General features: G+C 40.5%; 1 protein-coding gene across 1 annotated transcript in view; it reads right to left on the bottom strand.

The window, feature by feature from the left end:
* MCC (MCC regulator of WNT signaling pathway) overlaps positions 1 to 19,800 on the bottom strand; it is a 469,138-nt gene that overhangs the window by 317,112 nt on the left and 132,226 nt on the right. The window contains exon 3 of the mRNA XM_023197695.2: positions 4,993 to 5,204. Within this exon, the coding sequence (XP_023053463.1) occupies positions 4,993 to 5,204 (212 nt within the window). The remainder of the gene's footprint in view (positions 1 to 4,992; positions 5,205 to 19,800) is intronic.

Genomic DNA, 19,800 nt, shown 5'->3' with positions numbered 1-19,800 from the left:
CTAGAAAATGAAACTTCTGTTATGTTTTATGTTTTAGAATACTTACATATGTTACTACTCAGAATCCATAACATTATAATTTATACTAGCATTCTTTCTTGGTAATACAAATCTTGGTAGAAAAATATCTATCAGAAGACAGGCAATATATCTTTTCCACTGCATCCCCTCTTTACCAAACTCTTAAAATATCTCATATTGCTTTACCCATAGTTTTATGGGCTTACATTACACTGAGTTTTGCTGCTGCTTTGTGGTGACTTGGTACTAAATTCAGCTAAGCTGGAACCATATTCCCGAGTTCTCTTTCCCGTATGGTTCTGTTTGGCCATGAGAGACACTCTGTGTGAAATCCAGAAGGAAGAAGTAAAGAAGTCATACATTTTATGCTCTGAAACTTGGTGCAGGGTACTGTCTTAGTCTCTTTCGTGCTGCTATCACAGAATATCTGAAACCAGGTAATTTATAATGAATAGAAATTAATTGGCTTATAGTTCTGGAGGCTGGGAAGCCCAATATCAAGGCACTGGCATCTGCCAGGTGACTTCTTATTGTGTTATCACATGGTGAAAGAGTGCAAGGGCAAGAAGATGGTGAGAGAAAAAGAGAGACAGAGAGAGAGAGAGAGGATGGAACTGGTCCTTTTAAAGTGGCACCAATCCCATCTATGAGGATGGAGCTATCACGGCCTAATCACCTCTCAATTGTCCCACCTCTTAATACTGTCATAACGGCAACTAAATTCCCGTATGACGTTTGGAGGGAAAACAAACCATAGCAGGCACTATGCACCTTGTCCACTTGCACACATTATTGCTAATCTGCTGCGGGTGCACCAGGCTTGCAGTAATTCTAATTCACTAAATCTCCTCCTTCAGCTTCTCTGAGTCCTGGGCCAAGTGTGTGTGCAGGAGACACACTGCAGGAGACAGAGTGCCAGTTTCTCCTGCAGGTCACCCACAGCATCAAGGTTAGACATGGTAAGACACAGAAGAGGTTTCCAGTTTGTCCTCAATGGTCCCATTGGTCCTCATGAGTTCTGGTTTGTCCCTACTCTCCTATACATCCAGCTTTCCCTCTTAACAGCTGATCTGACAAACCTATAGTAACTTCAAGCTCAACACTAGATACAGAACCAATAGTCTTCATAGATTGTATCACCAGCTCTCACATTTGTGTAAGGTCTAGCCCTTATGATAATAAATCTGTTATTCTGTATAATGTGTGGCCATTTTGCTCCTTCGATAAAACTGTGCCTGCTGTAAGTATCTGTGTACAACACTGTCTTGTTGCCTTTGCATTGTGAACAGTATGTTAAGCCTCATGGTATCCACTGTCTTAGGTAGAATGAGGAGACTGGTGATTGGTGGTACAAGAAAAGGAAGAGATGCTTAGAAAGGTAAAAAGCTTATGTAGGAATCTCCCAGGAAATCCTCAATGCTAAAAATGTTTTTGCCTAGTTATCATTTGTTGCTTCTCATCTCCAAATCCAGCTTTCTTTGTCCTGTTTTGTGGTCTTGGAGCTGGACCATGTAAACATTTCTCCTTTGTCAATAGAGGGTGCTGGAGAGACACTGGAGGACACTCAGCTTGACTCTTGTGGCTTGACTCTGCTGTGCTCTCCTCTGCTAGCTCTTGTGGTGGGTAGGGGCCCGCAGCATAGGACATCTAGTGACTCACCCTATTAAGTTTTAGTGGCACTATTTGGGGGACTTTTCAGCGGGTTTGCCACCACTCCAGCAGGCAGCTTCCCTGTGAATCCCTCTGGCATCTCAGTGGACAACTCAGTGATACCTGATGAGTCTTGCAGATGCCCCAATGGGTGGTATCCCAGGAGGCTGGACCAAAGGTTCAGAAGTTTGGTGTCCTGCTTGCCAGCTCTGGCCTGCAACATCTCAGGGAAATTCTCTGCAAGTCAATGGGCTGCAGACTTCCTTTCAAAGGGGTCAGAATCATCCCTGGGTGAGGGGAGGGCCCTCTTCCAAATTTGTTCCTTCTTTGACACTCCTTCCTTGGCAACAGCCTTAGGGGTAGTGGCTATTCTTTGTAAGTGCTATTCCTGTGTTCATTATGGTTTTCTTTACCCTTAGTAGGTAATCCTCTGCTACTAGTTAATAATCATTTATATTAAACTTTCCCTGTGTGAATTACTGTGTGCTTTCTGTCTCCTAACTAGACACCGATAAAATGCCTTTTGCTCTTAGTAGCTATTTAAAAGAAAAAAAATAAAACTTAATTTTATTAGTTCAAGATTTTTCCTTAGAAGGGACATAAATTACTTTTAATGTGATTATATAAATAAAGGGATTGCCCAAATATGCAGTTTAGAGAGACTATTTGCTTTCTTTGTCCACCTGGGAAGGGTATTTCTCAAATCAGGCTCTACAGACCCATCTGAGAAGACCCTGAGTCACTGTGGCTATGAAACAAACCACCGCAAACGCAATGGTTAAAACAACTATCCTACATCACTCTCACATGTCTGACAGAAGGACTGCAGGGTTGCATGACAAATGGTGAAGACACAGGGGAGGATGAAGAACGGAGGCCCAAAACGTACTCTACCACAGTGTCCAATGGCATTAATAAGGGGTCTGTAAATTCAAACGGTATTTTTAAAGTTTTACTTTTCCATTTGGTAAGGAAATAAATAGTGTCATCACAGTCATAGGACTTCAGTGCCTGCATCTGCATTTATGGTTCAGTTCTTGCCAAGGGATCGCCTTAAGTGAGCGTGCAGAGGGAATGTTAGGCAGTGTCCCTCATTTCTAAAGCTTAACCAGTAAAGTAAAAAGAGGGTATGTATATGACTGTTGCGTATGTGAGAGTTCTCTGTGCCTTGACTCCCCTGAAGAGCCAACTCAGAGAACCTGGCTATGGGAACCTCAAGGACTGAGCTGGCCTCCAATCAGGAGAGACAGGAGAACTTAGAAATCAGTCCAGGAGGTTACCGGAGAAGCTGGGAACCACAGAGTTACACAGAGACAGGAAACAGCCAACTCCCACAGTTTTCAATAGTAGGTTTGCTGCAGCAAACTGGTGGGCCATGAACCTGGAACCCTCCAGAGAAGGTACCATCAAATTTTGATCCCGTGTGACACTGATTTCTGCTGTAACCCATCCTGTCATGGCAATGTCTGTCTTGAGAAAAGGCTGAGCTGATGTAGTACAGAGGAGGGTTCAACTTGCTGCAAATTATTTGAAGCAGGCACAGCCTAAGTCCAGGCCTATGCCGGAGAAAGATGACATATTCACTGATAATTGCCTGATCTCCTGAGCACATAGGAGGGCAAGATTGGGATGGTTAGAGTTCCACTCCAACTGTGCAAGAATGTTCTTGAAGTACGGCCAAGTAACAAGCAGTGCAATAACTAGGAATGTTTTTATGAGACATATCATACCCTAGCAGTGCATGTTTATATGTTTTCAATATATTTTTTATTTTATAATAATTTTAGGCTAAGGCGGGTGGATCACTTGAGGTCAGGAGTTCGAGACTAGCCTGGCCAACATGGTGAAACCCTGTCTCTACTAAAAAAAAAAAAAAAAAAAAAAAAAAAAAATTAGCCAGGCATGGTAGCGGGTACCTGTAATCCCTACTGCTTGGGAGGCTGAGACAGGAGAATTGCTTGAACCCTGGAGGCGGAGGTTGCAGTGAGCCGAGATCGCGCCATTGCACTCCAGCCTGGGCAATAAGAGCGAAACTCTGTCTCAAAAAATAAAAAAAGTTTTAGACCAAATTTGCAAAGATAGGCAAGAGAGTAATCACATACCCCACAAATAGCTTTTCCTACTTATTAACATCTTACATTATTATGGTATAATAGTCACAATTAATGAACGGATGTTGATACACTATTATTAACTAAAGTCCATACTTTAGGCTTCGTGTGTGTGTGTGTGTGTGTGTGTGTTTGCATGTGTGTTTTACTCTAATGTCCTTTTTCCTGGTCTAGGATCCTATTGAGGGTATGCATTATATTTAGTTGTCATATTTTCTTAGGCTTCTTTTAGCTGGACAGTTTCTCTTTCTCAGACTTTCCTTGTTTTTGATAACCTTGACACTTTTGAGGAGTTTTGGTTACGTATTTTGTAGAATGTCATTTAATTGGGATTTTTCTGATGATTGTATTTTAATTATAGTTGTCATATTTACATTTGCTAGTTCCTTCAAACATCCCACCAAAAGTGTAAGAATTAGAAAATGTGCCTCAAACACAAAGAGTCTGAAAACCACTGGTCTACATCAAAGCAGACTGTAAATATGCGTAAGTCAAAGTTATTGAGATGCTTAGTCTACCATTCGAACTTCAGTTTCAAAAAGCCAGGTAGGCTTTTAGACCTTTCCCACAGTGGTTGGATAGCAATCTCTATTTGTACTGTCTGCATGTCACCCAAAATGGCCAGGCCATCAGCCACCCACCTCGTTTGGCAGCCCTAACTTAGAAAAGAAGACAATAGCTCTTTGCCCAAAGGTCGCTTTGTAGTGACTCACCTTGAAGGAAAAAGGAAGGTAAATTACACATAATGACATTATAAGTTGTCCCACAGTTTTCGACAGAAAATACTCTTAAAGTATAACCAGAAACAAGAAACCTTCAATGCAACATTTTCCTTTTTGTTTTTCAAATGAATAAAGTCCAAATTAGGGAACAGAAGCAAGTATATACGATTAATTTGTAATGTTTAGAACCATAGAAGTAGTCTACTTATGGAAGAGCTGTGTGCATCTTCTAGTAATTAAACCTGTGCAAGTTACAGCCTTAATTAAAACACCTTTTAGGAGTCTACTCTCGTCTCAATGAAAGTAAAGTCCCTAAGTGCTGGCAACTTTGGAATAGTAAACATTACTGGCAATGCTGACAATGGTACAATATTTACCGCAGTAAAGAAGACAATACCGGATATGTCCCCTGGAGCACAAAATTAAAACATTTGTATTGGAATACAGACAGGCCGAAATATGTGTTCCATGAACCAAAAAGTACTCACCGTGTTGGCCAGCTCGAGACAGCTTCCTCCTACAGAGTTGCCAACGTGCGGGCACTGCGTGAGCAGTGTGTGGAGCGCAGCCTGCTGATGCAAAGAGCTTCCGCCATACCCGAGCAGCTTCTGGAGGGCTGGCTGGCTCTGCACGTCCGGGCTCTGGAGGTCCCTGGCCCCAGAGTCGTATTCCCAGCTCTCCCTGGCTGCTGATAAGGCACCTAAGTCCGAGAGAAGCAGAGAAAATGAAAAGACATTTCCTTCATTCGCCTGTGGGTGGCCAATAGGCAATGATTTGGAACCTCCTAAGCCTTCCATGTGCCAGCATCTCGGAACACACGTGGTGCCCAGGCTGCAGGCTAAGCGCTTTCCCTTTCAAACGGACACATGGGGAGCCTGGAGATAAAAGCAATTTCAGGCAAAGCATTCAAAAATAACTATCGCATGAATATGTGCCCCCTAAACAGAAATGCTTAGCAAAAAAATAAAAGCACTGGAGAGCCAAGTAAAGGGAATCACAGGGCAGATCAGAGTCACATCTGTGAATTGCACAGGGCTACGATATTAGCCTTAGCACTGGTCATTCTTTCTCCAAACTGAGGAAGAAGGAAGCAAGAAAAATGACAGAAAGTTAAGATATGGCACTTTATCATGACTGTCTTTTTCTTCTCCTTTCTTTCCTTCCTCCCTCCCTCCCTCTTTTTTCTTTCTTTCTCTTTTTCTTTCCTTTCTTTCTCTCTCTTTCTTTTCTTTCTCTCTTTCTTTCTTTTCTTTCTTTCTTTCTTTCCTTCCTTCCTTCTCTTTTTTTTCTTTCTCTCTTTCTCTCCCTCCCCTCCCCTGCCATCCCCTCTCCTCCCTTTCCTTCCCTTCCCTTTCCAAGGCAGGGTCTTGTTCTGCCACCCAGGTGGGAGTGCAGTGTCATGATCACAGCTCACTGTAGCCTCAACCTCCTGGGCTCCAGTGATCCTCCTGCCTCATTAAAAAAAATGTTTTTTTGTAGACCTAATTTCTACACTATGTTGCCTAGGCTGATCTCGAACTCCTGGGTTCAAGCAATCCTCCTGCTTTGGCCTCCCAAAATGCTGGGATTACAGGTGCGAGCCACTGCGACCGACAGTATCATGACTTTCTACTGTAGATGTACTCTTACCTAAAGGAAGCTAGGGTGTATTTTCCAGTTAGGGATAGCAATGAAGCTGAGTTCTGGGCAATAGAATATGAACAGAAATGATAAGTATCACTGCTGGGCCTTGCTTATAAAGCCCTGCAGTGTGTGATTCTCCACGCCCTTTGCCTTCTGGCCTGGTTCAGATGGGAATGGTACCCTTGGAAGCCATGTGGTACAGATGGTGGAGCCACAAGGTAGATGCAAGATGCCTGGATTCCAGAACCATCACTTGTAGAAGAGCTGTCTGCTCATCCTAAGTACCCTATTTTGACCTAATGTGATGAGAAAAGAAACTTTTTTTTTGTATATGTTTTTTATTTCATAGATTTTTGGGGAAGAGGTGGTGTCTGGTTACATGAATAAGTTATTTAGTGGTGATTTCTAAGATTTTGGTGCACCCATCACCCAAGCAGTGTACGCTGTGCCCAATGTGTAGTCTTTTATCCCTCACCCCCCACCCACACTTTCCCCCAAGTCCCCAGAGTCCACTGTGTCACTCTTATGCCTTTGTGTCCTCATAGCTTAGCTCCCACTTATGAGTGAGAACATATGATGTTTGGTTTTCCATTCCTGAGTTACTTCACTTAGAATAATGGTCTCCAATTCCATCCAGGTTGCTGTGAATGCCATTATTTTGTTCCTTTTTATGGCTGAGTAGTACTCCATGATGTATATATACCACATTTTCTTTATCCAGTCATTGATTGATGGGCATTTGGGCTGGTTCCATGTTTTTGCAGTTGCAAATTATGCTGGTATAAACATGTATGTACAAGTATCTTTTTCATATAATGACACTTCCCTCTGGGTAGATACCCAGGAGTGGGATTGCTGGATCAAATGGTAGATCTACTTTTAGTTCTTTAAGGAACTTCTATTGTGTTTGATTCACCACATATTTTCGGTTTGTTGATTAGAGCAGCTAGTATTACTTTAACTATTACAGATGATTAGAAGGTAATAAAATATGCTAATAGTTATAATACAAATGGGAAAGTACAATGAAAAAGTAGAACTAAAGGAAGGATATCTAACTCAGTCCATCTGGAGATGACTGGGGAATGTTCAGGGAAAGCTTCCTGGAGGAGAAAGCTTGATGCTTCAGTTGTCACTCTTTCCAGAAAAAAAATAGATTTGAGGTAAAGCCTGCTTCCTTGTGTTGTTCACTTCTGAATGAACTGTCTTGTGGGTGCATCTGGTTGGTGAAGCCTAGGCTGCATGCCTCTAGCTGCAAGGAAAGCTGGGTAAATGTGTTTTCTGGTTTTACTTTAGAGAGGTAGTATTGATAAGGTGAGACATTTCCTAAACAGAGAAAGGTGCTTAAAAGGCCTAGGCAGCCAGAACACAAACAATGGTCTAGGCACAGGATGTGTACTAGGTCCTGGGGATATAGCAGTAAACATGATAAATTGTAGTCCCTGCCTGCAAAGATCTCATCTTGGTGGATCTTTAATACATGGCTTTTAATGACAAAAAAGGGATACAAAATGATCCAGTTTGTACTATGAAATGAGAACATATACAGATTACTCTATGATTTACTTGAGAATAATTACATACAGAAAACTGTTTGTAATTATTTTTGTGTATGGTGAGTTCTGATATGAATGTCCAGTCTCCTCTTATCAGGTATTGATGAATTTAATCAATGTGAATAGGAAAACTGTCTTCAGATGGTTTCCCCCTACTGTTCTGGCTCTGCTGATCCTCTCCAGTTGGTCTAACCCAACATTCTCTTTATACAGTGCCTTTATAGCTGGGACGCATCAACTGCTTTGTATCAAAGCAGGCAATTCTGTCACTATGTTTGCAATTGCTCCAAGTTTATTTTAGTGTTAAAGTCTATTGATTGTATTGCAAGGGAGGTTTTGCTTTCCTTAACATAGACTGCCAAATGCCTGCTCTCCCTCCCTGTTTCTCTGAACACTGTCTGTTATCTGCCTAAATGCCTCAGGGTCTCTGTTCTGGTTCCAGCAACATGTGGCAAGAGACTAACGGAGGTCAGAGTTGAAAAGTGGAGCCCCCACATTGGACTGAGTCACAGACGGACTTATATCTCATAGTGAGACAGACAGAGGGCTGGGCCTTGACTTGTATGTTCACCACAGTACTCTCAGCACCGTGCACATGGCCTGTGACATATCTAGCATTTAATAAACATTTAGTAAACATGGACTGCTGAATTATCCATGGTTGTAGTACCCTACAGTTTCACTTTTTAACCTGGAAATACAACATGGAAATTACTTTAAGTAAAAATTATACACTTAAATTTTTTCTTTATGCAAACATGAAGCCTCATTCTCAAATAGGAAAATATAACAGTTCTGAGGTGGAGCAAGATGGCTGAATAGAAGCCTCCACCGATCATCCCCCTGTGCAGGAACACCAAATTTTAACAACTACCTACACACAAAAAAGCACCCTCATAAGAACTAACAATCAGGTAAGCAATCACAGTACCTGGTTTTAACTTCCTCTCACTGAAAGAGGCACTCAAGAGAATAGGAAAGACAGTCTTGAATCACCAACACCACTCCTCCCCTACTCTCCAGCAGTGGTTATGTACCACAGAGCATCTGTGCTTATGGGAGAGGGAAAGCACAGCAAGTGGGGGACTTGGCATTGAACTCAGTGCTGCCCCATCACAGCAGGGAGCCAACCTGTGCTGGGCTCAGTCATTGCCCACCCATGGAGGGAGCATTTGGATCAGCCCTAGCCAGAGGGGAACTGCCCATTCCAGCAGTCGGAACTTGAGTTTCTCAGCAAGCCTTGCCACCATGGGCTAGCGTGCTCTGGGGTTCTAGGTAAACTTGAAAGGCAGTCTAGGACACAAAGACTGCAATTCTTCCTAAGCAGATCCTAGTGCTTGGCTGGGCTTCGAGCCAGTGGACTAGGGCAGCACATGACCTAGAGACATCACCCAGGGTGGCTAAGAGAGGGCTTGTGTTACCCCACCTCAATAACCCCAGGCATCACAGCTTGCAGCAAAGCAAGCGACTTGTTCCTTCTGCTTGAGGAGAGGAGAGAGAAGGGTAAAGAGGATTTGGTCCTGAATCTTGGAAACCAGCTCAGCCATAACAGGACAGGGCACCAGGCAGAGTCATGAGGCCCCCATTCTAAGCTCTAGCTTCCAGACTTTTCTAGACATACCCTGGACAAGAAAGGAACCTCTGCCTTGAAGGAAAAGACCCATTTCTGGCAGGATTCATCACCTTCTGACTGAAGCGTCATTGGGCCCCGAATAATCAGCAGTAGTAGCCAGGCTGTACTTGCCGTGGGCCTTAGGTGAGACTCAGAGCTATGCCGGTTTCGGGTGAGACCCAGCACATTTCTACCTGTGGTGTCTACAGTGAAAGACTCCTTCTACTTGAGAAAAACAGGCCGGGCGCGGTGGCTCAAGCCTGTAATCCCAGCACTTTGGGAGGCTGAGACGGGCGGATCACGAGGTCAGGAGATCGAGACCATCCTGGCTAACATGGTGAAACCCCGTCTCTACTAAAAAATATAAAAAACTAGCCGGGCGAGGTGTCAGGCGCCTGTAGTCCCAGCTACTCGGGAGGCTGAGGCAGGAGAATGGCGTAAACCCGGGAGGCGGAGCTTGCAGTGAGCTGAGATCCGGCCACTGCACTCCTGCCTGGGCGACAGAGCGAGACTCCGCCTCAAAAAAAAAAAAAAAAAAAAAAAAGAGAAAAACAGAGGGGAACGTAAAGAGGGCTCTGTCTTGCACCTTAGGTACCAGGTCAGCCACAGGGGGCAGAGCAACAAGCAGGCTCTTGGACAGCATTTCTGGACCTGCCCTGGGCCAGAGGGGAGCCTACTGCCCTGAAAGTGAGTCCCAGGCCTCACAGCATTCACCAAAAGCTGACTGAAGAGCCTTGCACTTTAAGGGAACACTGACGGTGGCCTGGCAGAACTCACCATGGGTCAGTGGTGGTGGCCACTGAGTGAGGCTCCTCTGCCTGTGGAAAGGGGAAGAAAAAGCAGGAAGAACTTTGTCTTGTGGTTTGTGGGCCAGCAAAGCCATAGTAGAGCAGAGCACCAGGTAGATTTTAAGTTTTTTTTACTCCAATCCCTGGCTCCCAGACAGCATTTCTGACCTGCCCAGGGCCTGGGGGAACTCACTGCCCTGAAGGGAAGAACATAATCCTGGCTGGTTTCCCAAACTGCTGACTGTAAAGCCCTAGGGCCTTGAGTGAACATAGGCTGTAGCCACATAGTGGTTACAGTGGGCCTTGGGTGAGATCCGGTGCTGTGCTGACTTCAGGTCCAACTCAGTGTAGTCCTAGTGGTGGGAACCACAGGGGTGGCTGCATCACCACACTCCCAGTTCCGTGTGGGTCAGCACAGAGAAAGAGAGGCTTTGTATGTTTGGGAGAAAGTAAGGGAAAAAAACAAGAGTCTCTGCCTCATAATCCAGAGAATTCTTCCAGATCTTATCCAAGACCACAAAGGTGGTATCTCTAAGAGTCTGAAAAATACACAGTATTATTGGGCTTGGTGCCCAAGTCTCTTTGGGTCCTGGAAGGCCTTCCCAAGAAGGACAGGCACAAACAAGCCCAGACTGTGAAGACTACAATAAATACCTAACTCTTCAATGCCCAGACACTGAATAACATCTACAAGCATTAATACCATCCAGGAAAACATGTCTTCACCCAAAGAACTAAATAAGCCATCAGGGACTAATCCTGGAGAAACAGAGATATATGACCTTCCAGACAGAGAATTCAAAATAACTGTTTTGAGGAAACTCAAAGAAATTCAAGATAACACAGAGAAGGAATTTAGAATTCTATCAGATAAAGTTAACAAAGAGACTGAAATAATTAAAAGGAATCAAGCAGAAATTCTAGAGTTAAAAAATGCAATTGACATACTGAAGAATGTATCAAACAGATCTCTCTCCCTGTGCTGAACCACCTGGAGCTTGGGGACAGTTGACACAAGCACAGTCAGAGGAGATAAAAGAATAAAAAGCAATGAAGCATGCCTACAAGATGTAGAAAATAGCCTCAAAAGGGTAAATCTAAGAGGTATTGGCCTTAAAGAGGAGATAGAGACAGAGATAGGGTTAGAAAGTTTATTGAAAGGAGGTGGGGTACAGTGGCTCACGCCTGTAATCCCAGCACTTTGGGAGGCCGAGGCAGGTGGATCACCTGAGGTCAGAAGTTCAAGACCAGCCTGGCCAACATGGTGAAACTCCATCTGTACTAAAAATACAAAAAAAAAAAAAAAATTAGCCAGGCATAGTGGTGGGCACCTGTAATCCCAGCTACTTAGGAGGCTGAGGCAGGAGAATTGCTTGAACCTGGGAGGTGGAGGTTGCAGCGAGCCAAGATCATGCCATTGTACTCCAGCTTGGGAAACAAGAGTGAAACTCTGTCTCAAAAAAAACAAAACAAACAAACAAACAAAAACAACAAAAAGTTTATTGAAAAGGATAATATCAGAGAACTTCTCAAACCTAGAGAAAGATATCAACATTCAAGTATAAGAAGGTTATAGAATACCAAACAGATTTAACCCAAAGAAGACTACCTCAAGGCATCTAAAAATCAAACTCCCAAAGGTCAAGGATAAAGAAAGGATCATAAAAGAAACAAATAACATACAATGGAGTTTCAATACGTCTGGAAGCAGACTTCTCAGTCTAAACCTTACAGGCCAGGAGAGAGTGGCATGACATATTTAAAGTGCTGAAGGAAAAGAAAACCCTTTTACACTAGAATAATATATCTGCTGAAAATATCCTTCAAACAAGAAGGAGAAATAAAGACCTTCACAAACAGAATCCGAGGGATTTCATCAATATCAGACCTGTCCTATAAGAAATGCTAAAGGATATTCTTTAATCTGAAAGAAAAGGATATTAATGAGTAACAAGAGCTCATCTGAAGATATAAAACTGACTTTTAATAGTAAGCACACAGGAAAAGACAGAATATCATGGTAATGTAATTGTGGTATGTAAACTACTCTTATAAGTAGAAAGACTAAATGATGAACCAATAAAAAATAATGACTACAACAACTTTTTAAGACATTGACAGTAAAATGAGACACAGAGAAAGAACAAAATGTTAAAAACCAGGGGGAAGATGTTAAAATGTAGAGTTTTTATTAGTTTTTTTGTGATTTTTTTTCTTTATGCAATCAGTGTTAAGTTGTCATCAGTTAAAAATAATGGGTTATAAGATATTACTTACAAGCCTTGCGGTGACATCAAATCAAAAAACATACACTGAATACACAAAAAATAAAAAGCAAGAAATTAAACCACATCACCAGAGAAAATTACCTTCACTAAAAGGAAGACAGAAAGGAAGCAAAATAGGAAGAGAAGACCACAAAACAATCAGAAAACAAATAACAAAATGGCAAGAGTAAGTCCTTACTTACCAATAATAACATTAAATGTAAATGGACTAAACTGTAATAAAAAGACAGAGTGCCTAAATGGATAAAAAAGCAAGACCAAATGACCTGCTGCCTACAAGAAACATGCTTTACCTATAAAGATACACACAGCTAAAATAAAGGGATAAAAAAGGTACTCCATGCCAATGGAAGCCAAATAGTAGCTATACTTGTATCAGACAAAATAGATTTCAAGAAAAAACTATAAAAAGAGACAGTAAGCTCATTATATAATGATAAACGGGTCAATTCAGCAAGAGGATATAACAATTGTAATTATGCACCCAACAATGAAGCACCTGGATATATAAAGCGAATATTATTAGAGCTAGAGAGAGAGAGAGAGAGAGAGAGAGAGAGAAATCTCAATGCCATAATTGCTTGAGACTTTAACACCCCATTTTCAGTGTTGGACGGATCTTCCATATAGAAAATCAGCAAAGAAACGTTGGACTTAATCTGCATAATAGAGCAAATGGACCTAACAGATATTTACAGAACATTTCTTCAATGTCTGTAGGACACACATTCTTCTCCTCAGCACATGGATCATTCTCAAGAATAGAATATATTTTAGGTCACAAAGCAAAAGTATTAAAACATTCCAAAAACTGAAATAATATCAAGCATCTTCTCTGACCACAAAGGAATAAAACTGGAAATCAACAACAAGAAGAATTTTGAAGATCATACAAACACATGGAAATTAAACAATATGCTCCTGAATGACCAGTGGGCCAATGAAGAAAATAAGAAATGGATAAATTTCTCAAAACAAATGGTAATGGACACACAACATTCCAAAATCTATGGGATACAGTGAAAACAGTACTGAGGGAAGTTTATACCTACCAATGCCTACATCAAAAAGTAGAAAAACAAATAAACAACCTAATGGTGCATCTCAAAGAACTAGAAAAGTAAGAGCAAATCAAGCCCAAAATTTGTAGGAAAAAATAATTACAAAGATCAGGGCAGAAATAAATAAAATTGAAATAAAAACAATACAAAAGATCAATAAAGCAGAAAGTTGGGTTTTTGAAAAGATAAATAAAATTGACAAACCTTTAGCCAGACTAATAAAAAAAGAGAAGACTCAAAGAAATAAAATCAGAGGTGAAAAAGGAAACATTACAACTGATACTGCAGAAATTCAAAGGGTCATTAACCTGGAAAACATAGAGGAAATGGATAAATTCCTAGACACATACAACTTACCAAGATTGAACCATGAAGCAATCCAAAACCTGAACAGACAAATAAAAAATAATGAGATTGAAGACATAATAAATGTCTTCCAGTAAAGAAATGCTGAGACCCAATGGTTTAACTGCTGAATTCTATGAAACATTTAAAGGACTAATGCCAATCCTACTCAAAGTGTTCAAAAAAATAGAGGACAGAACACTTCCATACTCATTCTATGAGGCCAGTATTATCCTGATACCAAACCCAGAAAAAGACACATTAAAAAAACCTACAGGCCAATATCCCTGATAAACACTGATGTAAAAATCCTCAACAAAATACTAGCAAATTGAATTCAACAACACATGATAAAGTTCATTTATCATGACGAAGTGGGATTTATCCTATGGAAGCAAGGATGGTTCAACATATACAAATCAATGTGATACTGAATGAAGCACAAAAACAACATGATCACTTCAACTGATGCTGAAAAAGTGTTTGGTAAAATTCAATATCCCTTCATGATAAAAATCCTTAAAAAACTGAGTATAGAAGGGATATACCTAAACATAATAAAAGCTAAATGTGGCAGACCCACAGCTCGTATCAGACTAAATGGGGAAAAATTGAAAGTGTTTTCTTGAAAATCTGGAACATGACAAGGATGCCCCGTTTCACCACTGTTATTCAGCATAGTACTGGAAGTCCTACCTACAGCAATCAGACAAGAAAAAGATATAAAGGGCATCCAACTGGAAAAGAAGTCAAATTATCTAGTTTACATAGGATATTATCTCATATTTGAAAAAACCTAGACTCCACCAAAAAGCTATTAAAACTGATAGACAAATTCAGTAAAGTTGCAGGATACAAAATCAACATACAAAAATCAGTAGCAATTTCTATATGCCAATAGTGAACAATCTGAATAAAAATTTAAAAAATAATCCCAAGTACAATAGTTATAAATAAAATTAAATATTTAGAAACAAATTTAACTGAAGAAGTAAAAGATACCTATAATGAAAACTATAAAACATTGATGAAAGAAATTGAAGAGAACCCCCCCAAAATGGAAAGATAATCCATGTTCATGAACTGGAAGAACTAATATTGTTAAAATGTCCATACTACCCAAAGCAATCTACAGATTCAATGCAATCCCTTTCAAAATACCAATGACATTCCTCACAGAAATAGAAAAGACAAACCTAAAATGTATGTGAAACCACAAAAGACCCTGAACAGCCAAAGTTATCCTGAGGAGCAAAGAGAACAAAACTGGAGGAATCACAATACCTGACTTCAAATTATCCTGCAGAGCTAAGTAACCAAACAGCATGCTACTAACATAAAAATAGACATATAGGCCAGTGGAACAGAATAGAGAACCCAGAAACAAGTCCACACATTACAGTGAACTCATTTTTGACAAAGGTGCCAAGAACATACAGTAAGGAAGACAGTCTCTTCAATAAATTGTGTTGAGAAAACTGGTATCTTCTTCAGAAGAATGAAACTAGACCCCTATCTCTCACCATATACAAAATCAAAATAGATTAAAGAGTTAAATCTAAGATTTCAAGCTATGAAACTACAACAAGAAAACATTGAGGAAACTCTCCAGAACATTGGTCTGGGCAAAAATTTCTTGAGTAATACCCCACAAGCACAGGCAACAAAAGCAAAACTGGACAAATGAGATTACATCAAGTTAAAGAGCTTCTGCACAGCAAACAATCAACAAAGTGAAGAGACAACCCACAGGATGGAGAAAATATCTGCAAACTCCCCATTTGACAAGAGAATAGTAACCAGAATATATAAGGATCTCAAACAACTCTATAGGAAAAAAAAGTCCAATAATCTGATTTTAAAATGGGCAAAGAATATGAATAGAGATTTCTTAAAAGAAGACATAAATAGCTAACAGGCATATGAAAAGGTGCTCAACATCGTTGATCATCAGAGCAATGAAGATCAAAACTACAATGAGATATCATCTCACCTCAGTTAAAGTGGATTTTATCCACAAGACAGGCAATAATAAACACTAGTGAGGATATAGAGAAAAGGGAACCCTCATATACTATTGGCGGGAATGTAAATTTGTGCAACCACTATGGAGAACCATTTGGAGGTTTTTCAAAAACCTAAAAATAGAGTGATCATAGGATCCTGCAGTCCCACTGCTGGGTATATATCCAAAAGAAAGGAAATCAGTATATTGAAAGGATATCTGCACTCCCATGTTTATTGCAGCACTATTCACAATAACAAGGTTTACAAACAACTTATGTGTTTATCGATAGATGAATGGATGAAGAGAATGTGGTACATATATGCAGTGCAGTGCTATTCAGCCATAAAAATGTATGAGATCCTGTTATTTGCAACAACATGGATGGAACTGGAAGTCATTATGTTAAATGAAATAAGCCAGGCACAGAAAGACAAATTTCACATGTTCTTACTTATTTGTAGGAGCTAAAAGTTAAAACAATTGAACTCATGGAGATAGAGAGTAAGGATGGTTACCAGAAGCTGGAAAGGGTAGTGGGGGACATAGAGAGAAAGTGGGATGGTGAATGCACACAAAAAAATAGAAAGAATGAATAAGACCTACTATTTTCTAGCACAATAGGGGGACTGTACGCAATAATTTAATTGTGCATTTAAAAATGATGAAAAGAGTATAACTGGATTGTTTGTGACACAAAGGATAAATGCTTGAGGGGATGGATGCCCCTTTTACCATGATGTGATTATTAAATACTGCATGCCTGTATCAAAGTATTTCATGTACTCCATAAATATATATACCTAAATGTACCCAAAATTTTTTAAAAATACAACTGTTCTGGGGTAAGACAGTCAAAGAACACTTCATTTGAAATTTATTATGCCATATTAACAGGGCTAGACCCAGTTTCTGGCAGAATCTCTTAATTTGGTTAGCCAAACTCTATATTAATCAGCAAGATTAAAAGGCCTTCATATTATTACCATAACAATTTTTGCTGAAGTGATGCTGAAAATCTCAGATCTTCTGCTATGGAGCCAAAATCAGTCATAATGGGATCCATATAAAGGGAAGTGGACGTTTTTAAAAACTGTAGTAGACTTTTCCATTACTCTCTTTTAATCTGTCTTCATGTTAAATTTTTTCTCAATAAAAACCAACATTCCTGAGACAAAAACTGTCATTTACTTGTGATGATCTCACTGAAAAACTTTGAAAATAAGGTCTGGTAACCTCTTCCTTTTGCCCTTTGAAGCATGATGGTGCCTGATGGCTCATATACAGCCTCTTGACAGCCTGTGTTCACCTCCTTATGAACCTCAAATTGGTTCCTGTGCTACAGGAAAAAAAAAAAAAAGGCTTACTATCTTCCTATATTTTTTTCTCTTCCCTCCTTCCCTCCCTTTCTCCTGTCTTCCCATCCTTTCTGCTTGCCTGCCCTCCAACAGATTTTGAGAATTCACTAAGTAATAGATTCTACAAGAAATACTAGAAATATTAATTCAAAGCTAAGACAAATCTTTGCTGTAAAGAGCTCACCATCTGGTGGAAGGGTAGAAAGTTCTATGACTTTTCTGAAGCATTCAAATGATTTCCTTTTTCTTTCCTCCTGCATCAGCACTGGGGGGCAGTGGGAGAAAGGGTTCATGAATGCACTCTCTCAAATTTCACTTTTATCGAATCTATAGTGAGAGATGAGGAAGGGGCTCCTTTTCCCTCTCGACATTTGAATCGGTATTTGTGTATTAACATGAATGTTCTTTCCTTAACGTTCAAGTTATTCTTCATCAGAAGAAACTGTGTAAATACATCATCAGGTTACAACCCTCAACTCTTGCTTAATGTTTCTCTTTTAAGAGTACTATAAGTACTCTTAAATTAAATTAAGAATATAACTTTAATATGATTTGGGTTTTGTCTGACATCTGCACATTAGGTCAATGGTCTCATGAGCCCTCTTGTAACATGGCTTTTCGTATGCCTGTTCCCCTCAGGGATATGGCTCTGATTTCTTCTTCTGGACACGGACACCGTTGTGTCAACATCTCCTGGCTCACGAGGTTCCAGCCAGACTGACCTTCTGTATCTTCCAACATGAGGGTGCTCTCAAGGCACAGGCCTTTCACGTGCTGTTTCTGTGCTGGAAATGCTGCTCCTCACATTCTTTGCTGGGTTCAGGTCTCTGACTTACTGAGTTCCCGAACAAACGACAAGGCCATTGGTAGGAGCACTCTTAGCCTCTCTCCACTCTCAGGCCAGACGCAGGAGGGTCTGGGGGTCATGAGCAATAGCTTTGGCTTTGGGCTTTCTGCATTGGCGTCCCAGCCACGCCCTTAGCCACAGTCCTAAGAAGGTAATGAGAAGGATGACCGTGTTTACCACAGAGAGTAATTGCGAAAAATGTAAAAAATAAAGATTATAGGTTTAAACATCTCTCTATATGGTCTCTCAGTACTACTTAAATGTCAGTTCCCTTTTTGTTAGCAGGCTTACACACATAAATTGCCTAATAATAAGCAAACATAAGTGGTTCCACAGATACATGTAAACATTTAAACCCATATAGAATTGATAACCTGTGAAAGCCTCCTTAAATATTCCATCTGGCCTAGAGGGTAACCCATGGGATTCTTAACGTTGATCAGTCTACACACGGTTAGGCTCCCTATACCAGTCTGTACTGGTCACTCAGCAAAGTGCGTGAGGCACTTTAGACGTGTTGTGGTATTTTTATTCTTAGCTGACCATATGAAGATAGATACTTATCACCTAGCATAGCCACCTGCATAGGATTGTTTTCTACAATAACTAGAGTGGATAATGGAGAATTCTTTAATCCTTTTTCTTTTCAGGAATGGTATGAAGACAACTGACAAAGGTCACTTCTAGGAACTAATTTCTTCATAAGCTTACTGCTGTTCCATTGTCCACTGGGAGTCAATATGAGCAATTTGCCAATATAATTCTATTGAATAGGACTAGATTATGCTGCAGTAATGAAAAGACCCCTTCCCTCCCCAGCAAATCTCAGTGGCTTCAACATAAAAGACTTATTTCTCTGCACACTGCCATCCGAGGGTCACCAAGGCCTCTGCTCATTGTAATTACTCAGCACTATCTGTCACTATCTAGCAGAAAGAGAGTATTCTAGAGGATCTGACATTGGCAATTGGATGCTCTGTTGCACAAGTGACTCACATGGCTCATAACCCACTGGCCAGATATAGTCATATGGCCCAACCCTACCCTGAGGGGATCCCAGTCATGTAATCTTACCAAGTGTCCAGAACAGGCAACACTGGAAACATCTAACGAATTACAAGAACTGAGTTTAATATTGATTGGATTTTTACATTATCTAAAATATGATAACATCTGGGGGATCCTTCCTTCCTTCCTTTCTTTTTTTTTTAAGACAGTCTTGCTCTGTTGGCCAGGCTGGAGTGCAGTGGCACAATCTCGGCTCACTGCAACCTCCGCCTCCTGGGATCAAGTGATTCTCCTGTTTCAGCCTCCAGAGTAGCTGGGATTATAGGCATGCACCACCACACCCAGCTAATTTTTGTATTTTTAATAGAGAAGAGGTTTCACCATGTTGGCCAGGCTGTTCTTGAACTCCTGACCTCAGGTGATCTGCCCGCCTTGGCCTCACAAAGTGTTAGGATTACAGGCATGAGCCACTGTGCCCGGCCCCTTTTTCTTTTACACTTTTTATTGTACTATGATCAACCATATACCCTGTATTATTATTATTATTATTGTTCAACATCCAGAATTAATGGCCTTATTAAGACCTTATTCTTGGCCTGTTAATGCAAGAATGTGGCAAAGGCACTTTGTTCTTACGTAGAAAAATATTTAGAAAAAAAGACAGTCATCTTTTCTATCTGAATACAATATTTTTATTGAGAAATCCCTGTACATGTATATATGTATGTATACACACATCTATGATGTAGATGTGTGTATACAGATGCATATATTCCAGCTTTTACATTACTGACTGAAGAAGGAA

This window comes from Piliocolobus tephrosceles, chromosome 4 (genome assembly GCF_002776525.5).
Source record: "Piliocolobus tephrosceles isolate RC106 chromosome 4, ASM277652v3, whole genome shotgun sequence".
Lineage (NCBI taxonomy): Eukaryota > Metazoa > Chordata > Mammalia > Primates > Cercopithecidae > Piliocolobus > Piliocolobus tephrosceles.
This window is presented reverse-complemented; position numbering and strand designations above follow the sequence as displayed.